The sequence below is a fragment of the Centrocercus urophasianus genome, unplaced genomic scaffold (genome assembly GCF_019232065.1).
Source record: "Centrocercus urophasianus isolate 14NV4802_14NV808 unplaced genomic scaffold, USGS_Curo_1.0 seq_10, whole genome shotgun sequence".
NCBI lineage: Eukaryota > Metazoa > Chordata > Aves > Galliformes > Phasianidae > Centrocercus > Centrocercus urophasianus.
In genome coordinates this window covers 63,719,273-63,729,159 of record NW_024884142.1, presented here as the reverse complement: position 1 = coordinate 63,729,159, position 9,887 = coordinate 63,719,273, and the positions used below count along the sequence as shown (strand labels likewise).

The 9,887-nt window shown below is 36.0% G+C and overlaps 1 protein-coding gene across 2 annotated transcripts in view; it reads right to left on the bottom strand.

Moving 5' to 3' along the window:
• Positions 1 to 697: 697 nt before the first annotated feature.
• Positions 698 to 9,887, bottom strand: part of TTC13 (tetratricopeptide repeat domain 13) — a 37,206-nt gene continuing 28,016 nt past the window's right edge. Inside the window, exons 18-23 of one of the 2 annotated variants that reach the window (XM_042809197.1) lie at positions 9,662 to 9,771; positions 8,268 to 8,403; positions 7,362 to 7,441; positions 6,112 to 6,190; positions 4,433 to 4,512; positions 698 to 848 (exon numbers count right to left, since the gene is read on the bottom strand). In XM_042809197.1, coding sequence (XP_042665131.1) covers positions 725 to 848; positions 4,433 to 4,512; positions 6,112 to 6,190; positions 7,362 to 7,441; positions 8,268 to 8,403; positions 9,662 to 9,771 — 609 coding nt within the window. In that variant the 3' untranslated portion in view covers positions 698 to 724. The remainder of the gene's footprint in view (positions 849 to 4,432; positions 4,513 to 6,111; positions 6,191 to 7,361; positions 7,442 to 8,267; positions 8,404 to 9,661; positions 9,772 to 9,887) is intronic. The other variant, XM_042809203.1, reaches the window with a different exon arrangement.

Sequence of the window (9,887 nt, the reverse complement as noted above, 5' to 3'; positions counted from 1 at the left end):
CCCTTCGGAACACCTCTACGCACATGCAGGTGCAGCAGGCACTGTACCCACACCAGACAGCTCTCCTACAACACTGTCACTCTGCTGGGACCAAACACCACCACCAACGGAAAAGAAAACCTCACGTACTGTTGTGTTTCTGACATTTACTACTGAGAAACTGACCCTGGACATGTCATTTCTTTGGTTGTATTTCCAAATTATCTTCTCATGATCGCTCTTCTTTTAAGCTGACATCTGTGCCTTCCCTGGATTACATTACATGAAGTGTCTGCATATTTACCAATTACTCACACATGTATGGCTTGAAGTTTTCCATTCAGAAGGCAGAGGCTTTGGAATAAAGAATAAATGGAAGTTGCATCATTGGGACTTTCAATGCACTTTAATCTTTTTTTTTTTTTTTTTTTTTTTTTTTTTTTTTTAAAGTAAAATCTTCACCTGCAGAATGTCTAGAACATAACTGAGATGGGAATTTCTTATTGCTCTTCATTTTGGCCCCTGGACAGCTGAATTCCCTGTTAGGGTATGTCAGAATACAAGAAGCTAACTGCTGTTTTTTGTTTGTTTAATTCTACTGGTCACAAAGATTTCTTTCTGTAGTGATATTTACTCAAATAACTTCACATACTCTAAAACCATAAGTAATAAACCCAATTTGAATATGTTTTCCCTTTTAAAATAAATTAAGAAGCAGTATACTTTGGCTTTTTATTTGTATAAATTATACCACAACAACAGGTTTTTTTAGACACTGAGAAGAGTCTGTATTTAGCACTTCAATCATCGTTCTCAGGGTTGGAAAGGTCTCTGATACTGATGGTAGGCTCTTGTAAGAAGGTGAAATACTGAAAGAGGAAAAAAACAAAAAAGACAATTATTCATTTATTCTAAATTAGGAATTATTTACCTGGAAGCTAACATATTGGTTTACATTTCTGCTTATCCACTTCAACAAATTTGGGATTTGAAGTTAAGAACCTGTTTCCAACCCTCTCAGCTGTACTATTTAAATTATCAGTGATATCCCATAGCAAATCAGATCAGGAAACTGATCTGTTCTAAATTGTGGTTTTGGCAGGGTTATTTGTAACTGAGGTTGTTTCATAGCACAGGCTTTCCTCTCTCAACTGAGAGATGAGTGAGAAATGAGCCAGAGAGAAGAAAATGCTAAAAGCTGTCTTTGTTTGATGCTGAGAAAAATATCTGTAGAACCACAACTTAAAGAACATAAAGTAATAAGTGATGGTAATTACCCGAAGTAGCTAATTTGTCTGTGGTATAGAAATAATAGTGCATAAGATAAGGAATAGCTTGAAGTCTTCAAGCTATAAGAAAGGGGAAAGCTATTTCAAGCTATTTCCAAAGAGGAAAGTTTCCCTGATGAAGATATGTGAATGTGAGATTTAAAAAGAGGTTAAGTGTATAAAATAGGGAATTTACAGAAAAAGAAAAAAAAAAAGTGGGAACCATCAACATTTGTTATTTCTAAGACAACCAAGTCACAATATTTGCACAGACTACTTTTAGCAAAAACCCTCAACTGTTAAAGAAACATCAACTGCAATTTGCTACACTAGTTTAAAAATATCACTTCTTAATGAAGACTGAGCTTGACTGAATTTATATGTAGAATTTTAACTCCTGTCTGATAAAGTCAGACTTGAGTCTTCTTAACAGCATCCGTCCTTTACAAATACGTTTTATAGCCTGGCGAAATTCAAACCGAGCGCCACAGATGGAGTTAAATACCATTGAGCAGCATGCGATATTTAACACAGAGCTATGGAGTTCTATGGGCTCTCAGGATCACACAGTAGCTCAGGAGGTTTGTGATCCAACATCCCGCTCCAAGCAAGGTCAACTGCAAAGACAGCGCAGGCTGCCTGGGGCTCCATCCTGTCAGGTCTTGAAAATCTCCAGGGATGGAGACTGCACAGTCTCTCTAGGCAGCCTGCTCCACTACTTGATTACCTTCAGGGTGAAAAGATTATGCTCAATCTGAACCTTGTTTCAACTCATGTATGTTCCTTTTTATCCTCCTACCAAGCACTGCTCTTATACTTCTAATAAATATCAGAAAGCTGTTGTTAGGGCTAAGCCTTCTCTTCTCCAAGCTGATGAACAAGATCAAATTCCTGCTGTTGAGATATGTGCCTTGCCATCTTGATGGCCCTCTACAGAATTCACTCCAATTAATCATTGTCTTTACTAGCAGTCCCAAAGTTGGACACTGAGTCCTAGGTGTGATCTAAAGTGCTGAACAGAGAATGATTATCATCTCTCTCCATCTATGGGCTTCACTCCTGTTAACAAAGTGCAGGATGCTACTGGCTTTCCCTGCAGCCAGGATTTGCTGCCTGCTCATGTTTTGTCTGCTGTCTACAAAAGCATACAGGTCTCTTTCACCAAGTTGCTTGCCAGCCTGTACTGCTGCATGGGATTCTTCCTCTTCAGGGACAGGGCACTGCATTTGTCTTTGTTGACCTTCATAAGGTTCCTGCTGGCCTCTTCCTGCAGCTCATCTACATCCTCCAGATCCAGCCCTGTCCTCAAGTGTGTCAGCTGGACACCAAAGTGGGGAGACACCTCCTAACCCCACAAGCAAGAACTCCATTCATTCCATTGCCTCTTCCAGGTCTGTCTCAAGGTAGATTACTGCAGTGGTGCAGTTGTTACCTGGTTACAGGCGAAGCCCGACTCACTAACTACTCTTTAAATCTGATCATCCAAATTACTTTCTATCCAACTAGTCCATTCATCCAGACCATTATGAACTATTGCTGCTGTTTAACCCAGCAAGTGTCTAAGCAACATGCAGAAGTTTGTTCACTTCCTTCTCTTCCCAGTGGGATGGAGAAGAAGCAAAAAAAAAAAAAACAAAAAAAAAAACCACCAAAACGTAGAACTTTGACTTAAATCTATTTACTAAGATCAAGAAAAGGAAAATAGTTATGACTACATATATATATGAATGCATAACAAGTGATGCACAAGTAATTGCTCACCATCCCCTGACCAGTGCTCAGATAGGCCCCAAGCAGTAGGAAAGAGCGAGACAAACTCCTACTCTCTTGAAAAATCTTTCCACTTGACATCATATGGTATGGAACATCCCTTTGGCCAGTTTAAGCAAGCTGTCCTAATTCTGTTCTCTCCCAACTCCTTAGGCCCTCTGCTGAGAATAACCTTGGCTTTGTACAACACTGCTTATCGGAAATTATAAACATCGGTGTGTTATCAACATTGTTTTTTCTCCTATAACCAAAACAGAGCAGCATACCAAACACTCTGAAGAAAACAGTTCAGTCCCAGCTGAAATCAAGCAGCTACCTTAGTACAATAATATTGTGGGAGGCAGTATCAAATACCTTACTGAAGTCAAAATAAACATCAGTTGCTCTCTTCCCATCCACAAATGTAGCAGTTCTACTGCAGAAAGCAACATGTTCATCACCCTATCTTAAGAAACAGCCAATATGAACTCTCACATAGCCTGAAATGCTTTGCTAGAGGAAAGACCTCATGACTGACTTGCAACTAAAGCATGGCTGACGAGCCTCTAGTTTCCCTGAATGGTCCTTCAGACCTTTTGGAGACAGGCTTCCTTTCATTTGGTCACCACAAACATCCTGTGATCTGTACAAATTCTCAGAGATTACAGACAGCCTTCTAAGGACATTGGTCAGTTCTCTCAGCACCATTTAAGTGCTGTGACCCTGACCTCAAGGACACTAAAACTGTTTTGCTGTTGTTTTTTTTTTGTTTGTTTGTTTGTTTTGTTTTTTTTTTTTTAAATCTCTGACCCCATTTTTAAGATTTTGTTCAGGGAATAACTACCAAGAGACAAATCAAATGCAACGATCTTGCAGTACTGACAAGGAATTAAGATGTTCAATACTCAAAAATCTATTTGTTAGAAAACCTAAATCTGTAGGCATTATACTGAAGTCACAGTTATATTAATGCAATTCTTTAAAATCAGAACTTCAATTTACTTTGAGAATACCTTTTCTCCAAATTAAAATAGTATTAATAAGTAAGCACACCACTTCCAATGTATAATTTGAAGAGATCCATAATAATGCAAAGAGCAACCAAGTTGCATTTTTTCACTTGTTTTATTCACTCAGTGACAAGATTTGTTAATAACAAAATCAGAAAAAAAGGAAATTAGACCACAGGACAAAACAAAGCAAATATTAAGTCAACAAATTTTCTCAGAGACTAACACATGATGACTCTCTCTACATCGCTGCTCTGTTAAACTAGAAATGTCTTTATAAATTAGGATTTGATAAGAGTAAAAAGAGTCATTCACTAAACTCATCATGTCTCAGTCAGTTCTTCTAGTACAAGCTTAAAGTTGACCTACAAAGTTCCTCATAGTTTACTTCACCCTCATTCTCCTCATCTGAACAAAAAGAATTACCTTTTTAGATTCATCCAACTCCTTGCTATTTTGCTAAAAGCTTCAGATCCTGGTGCTGTCATTGCTTCAAAGTCAACAAGCTGAAAAAGCAACACAATTTAAAAAAAAATCTTAAAAATGGGAGAAGTTTCAAGTTTTCTAATTTCAGGAGGTTCATCCTTGAATATTTGTAATACATAAATTCAACTTTAAAATACGTATCCTCATTTTGTGACTAAATCCAGTTTACTTTTTTTTTTTAATTATCTCTTAGCAAGATGTCTTTGCTATTGAGTCAGTGCCAGAAAATACTGGTTTTATCCTCTCATTATAGCATCCAATTAACCATTAAAACCAGGATATTTCTCACTTCCACATACTCTATTCCACAAAATACTGTGTCATAGGAATGGCAAATTTATTCTGAACTTCCCAGATATTCTGTATTATTTCTTTCCGTGAGTTTTCAGACAAGTTTAACTATGCATAGCCCAGAACTATGGGAAACTTCATATTTACAGCTAATAAGATTTCAGTAAAACAGTGTTCAAAACACATTGGTTCATTAAAACTGAAATATTTAAGTTGAAACATTTGTGGTTTAGTAAACCTTGACTGAATTCAAGAGTTCTGAAAGAAAGTTACCTCTACTGCTGGTGGGACAGAAGCTTATTAACTTATCTGTGCACAGACCAGCTTCTTTCTCACCACTGAACAACTGGGAAGTAAGTTTGCATGCCAGGCACTAAAGCTGTCTGCAGGTTTGAGCATTCCACCACCACAAATATGTGGCTGTAGCTACTGACAGAACTTTCTGCCAGAAAATAACAGAACTCCTGATAACTGGGCATCTTTGTCATCAGAGCAGGCTGATAATGCATGAAAAGATAGATTATTTTTTTTTAATATGCACTTGTAAGCTACTAGGAGTACAAAATACATTCTCTTCATGGCCTTGTTTGTTTCTTTTTGTATTTTTTGATCTTACCAGCCTTCTAAATTCATTGTACTGAAAGGACAGACTTCATTGTTTTCAGGACTTTCTAGAACAGAAGGTAAAGTCACTCTCTTTTCAGTTATCCACACAGGATATTTTCTTCAGCATTGATTCTGACTGGAATTCTGATGATTTTTTGATAATACATTAAAGAGAGAGATGTGCTCTCACTTCTTTCTTGTTGAGGAGGTAATACAGCTAACAGACAAACCATTTAATAAATAAAGGGAAATTGAGCAAGATGGTATAGTATTTTAATGTAGTCACTTACAAACAAGGTCATTTTGAATTAAGCAGAATACAGAGGTGAAGGAGGTTTTGCAAGAAGTTGCAAATACATTTCTGCTTGCCTGAAGTGCTCACAGATACAATGCATGCTTAAAATTTTTGCCATGCATCCAGAAAAGCCACCCAGTATACCAAAGTGTTCTCAGAGCTCAGTTCAAAGAAAGCTGGAAAAAGCAGTGCAGCACAGAAGAATTGCTTCTGTTAGAAACGTGTGATTATTATGGGACACAATCTGCTGCAATTTGACTAATCAGAAGCACTGGGTATATTATTTCTAAGTCTTATTTGCTCTCTCAGGCTGGAAGACACAACTGTAAGCAGCTATCTCTTCTCCAGTACATAAATATGCACCTTCAGTTCATTCTCGCAGCTCCTTCCTCAAATTCACATCCTTCCCCAAGGCCTTGATACTTACCTTTCCTTTAGGGATTTTTCCTGATACCTCCTTTCCACTTGCCATTAGAGCTCCCATGATCACTGAATAAGCTATCACACTAAAACAAACAAACAATACCCACAGTAAAAGTCTCTCCATAGTGTTACAGCAAATAACAGCATTTAAACAGCAGTGTTTTAGCCTACACATACAAAAAAAGAATATAGTGTTGTTTCACAGATGGTTCATAAAATTACATGCTAGCTATTTTACATTAAAAAAAAAATAAAGTGCAACACACAAAGTGAAATCACTGTTACTTTCAAACAGCATTAGTATGAAGCCATCATACTATGGAGTTTAACTACTGAAAAACACTGTTTCCACAGTAGTCAGAATTATAATTTCAGGTTTGGTAGTTCTTAAAACTCCATGTAGCTGAATACAAAGCAAACTCCTGTTTCCAAGAAGCTTAGCTATAGCCCAAATGAGTTTATGAACCAGGCTGGAGATACCACAGAAAAGAAAGAAATCCCCTTATTCCACCTGTTCAATATATATATATATATATATATATATTTAATTGTGAAACTTAAACAATTTACATTAATTTTTTCACTCAGTAAGAAAATCAAAGGCTAAGTATAGAAATGAAACTCTCTTGGTTATTTATTTTCCACTGAAATAAATTTACTAATAAACTTGAAACAACTGGAGAAGATATTAACAGTAGTTTTAGATGTAGACAGGTTGGCATTACGTTGGAATTTCAGTTGCAGAGATCTGTGAAATATAATAATTTATGCTGGGGTTTCATTTGGTAATTCTAACAGCTGCAAAAACAACTCCATTAACCTAAAATAATATTTGTAGTGTGTTTTCATAAAATAAGTTGTACCAAATTGTATCTCATCTAAAATATGTGTTTCAGTGAAGCTTTTTGAGTCAAATTTGAGCAGTATAACACAATATAGATTCGGAACCCAAATGTTACAACTTAAAAATAACTCTTTTCAATTCTAAAGGACATAAATACTGACTACTCATCTTTTTCTATATATGTGTGGTCATGAATAGTTACTACCAGAAATTACAAACTAGAGTTTAAAACAGTACAAAATCAGTGCTCATCACCACAGCAGCATAAAATGAGGAACAGTACAGGTCAGACAGCTTAACTCAGAGATTACTGATCTTTTTAGACAGTGAAAAAACTGTATGATACCATACACGTGGACATTTTATAGAGTGTGTCCAAGAAAACAGATGTGATAAAGACAATCACTAACCTTGATCCTCTTGAAAGCGGCATTAAATTATAGAAGTAATAAACTAATGACAGGATCAAGTTGCACACAGCATCTGCTTCCTAAGCAAAGGCAAAAGATAAAGATGGCTTAATATCCAGATGTTACCACATACATAAACACATATTGGAAAAATCTTACAGCACTTATTTTATAACCATTTTATATGTGTATAACCGTTTTAAATGTGTAAAATATCAAGCTGAATTTCAGCTAGTATATAAAAGTAAGATGCAGTTATGCGTTTTATATTACAGAATCACAGAATCACCAAGGCTGGAAAAGACCTTCAAGATCATCTAGTCCAACCATCCACCTATCACCAATAGTACTCATTAAGGCACATCCCTCAACATGGAATCCAAATATTTAGGTGAAACAATCTATACTGTGTGAAAGAAAGAAAAGTGCAAAACACTGGCTCAAGTACAGTTGGGTTCTTATTACAACAGAAATGAACACGAATACATGGAAAGAAAAAAACCCACTAAAATTGTGTTCATGTAACTTCTCATCCTGCATCCAGCCACTATAAACCAAATCTTTGTGTGATCTGAAGTGGTGCTTATCACTGAAATGACAACCACAAACTCATGCAAACAAAAAAATGAGAAAAAACATCTAGCACTTCTATAGCAGAGCGCACTGTGATATCAAGAGCTTGTCTAGACCTTCTAGACTGCAGCAAAGCAGAGCAGATTTCATTAGCAGATGGAATTATGGCAACTTCTTATATTATTTGACGTAACTAGGTTTAAACAAGCAGTCAATTTTATTACTTAAGATCTCTGTCAGAAAGCATTAAGGCATTGACTGTTAAACACAAGGTACAAAAGACATAATAGAATTTTGCCAAGGAACTCACAGTTGTCAGTAAAACAAGCTTACCCCCAGCTCTGCAGAAAGAATTAAGATTTTTCCTTTAGCTGTTAGATCCTTATATAGTGCGTCTATTTCTGCATGATACAGCTGTGTTCTTTCTTCTGTTGTCTGAGTTTCAACTGAAAATAATATGTTTCCAACTCTATCAAGCAGATTAAGCAGAAAAGGAGATAATTTTTTTGTACATATTCAGGCTAAGTAACAAATGCACAGCAGTTAAATACCACATCATAAACATTTGCTCTTTCTTTTTTTCCCTTTAAGCAGGAGATTATGTGGATTACCTTCATTTTACTAAAGCAAACAAAAAACCCCACTTGAATCTTAAAACATGTTGTCATGCTGCAAGTTTGTCATATATAAGATTGTAATCTAATTTTAAAATATCTTTCTTTGCCTCGGGAATGTAGTTAAAAATATAGTTAACTTTTAAATTCATCAAATATGACTTGCTTTGGTATAAGAGTGTAATTACAAAGTATGGGTCACAAACCATTAACATGGAATAAAACGTGTACAGAGTAAGATGCTGTATCACATTGCTGATACCAAAAGATTTTTCTAAAATAAAGACATTTTGCATCACTTCACTGATAGAGATGTATGATATAGAATGTAAAATTAAAAATCAATAGACACATTTACACTTCAAAAGAGAAGTTCAAAATCCACACCCCACATTAGAAGCACACATGTTTTTGGGAAATTCCCAAGCATAGAATTTAAAAGCCCATAATAATCAATAAACTAAAAGGTAAGAATTTAATCAACTTTAGACAGACTTTGACTAGTAGCTGGAGGGGGTTTCTGGCCTGCCCTAGGTAGATTCAGACTAATGCTCTTTGAGAAGATAAAGAGATGGAATCCATAAAGTATAAGATTTGTTATCTCACTCAAAGAGCAGCCCGAAGTCCCATCTGAGCATGTGACATAGCTCAAACTGTAAGTGCAGATACAGGATCTGCAGACATCTTAAAGAATACACAAAATGAAAAGGCCAAAATCCAAACAAAAGAGTCTTTTTCATTCTCTTTTTAGCTTCCTTAACAGACAAAGGCTTATAATAACAAAAGTACTTTGGTATGGATAAAGACCAAGTCTTTTCCTCCTTTTGGTATTTTAAACTGTAGGAAGAATATGGAAGACTCCCTTCATTTATATGCTATCTGTTAGAGAATTATCCCAACAGGATGAGCTCCAGAAATAGCATCCATATTCCCTCTTTGTTATGGAACGTGATAGGAAACAGAAGCACTGAAATAAACAAGTGGTGGCAAAAATGTCACCAGTAAAAAAAACAAAACCCACTTTATACAAGTAGAACTGGCACTCAAGAAGATTAATTGCCAATACTTCATCATTACTTAATGCATTTAAGACCCTGAAAAAAATAAACATACTTATCTCCTGTTATTGTAATTGTGAATCCATCATATTCTTTCCCTTGATCCTTGAGGCTGGGGACTTTTGTGTTCACAGTGAACCCATCTCTTGTCTTACTATTAAACTGCTTTCAAAAGGAAAAGAAAGTAATTATAGGGTGAATGCAAACAGACTGCCTCTATTGTTCTGAAATATCTGGAACTGGAAAGTGAACAAGCTGGATGAACAGTACAGACTTACTGT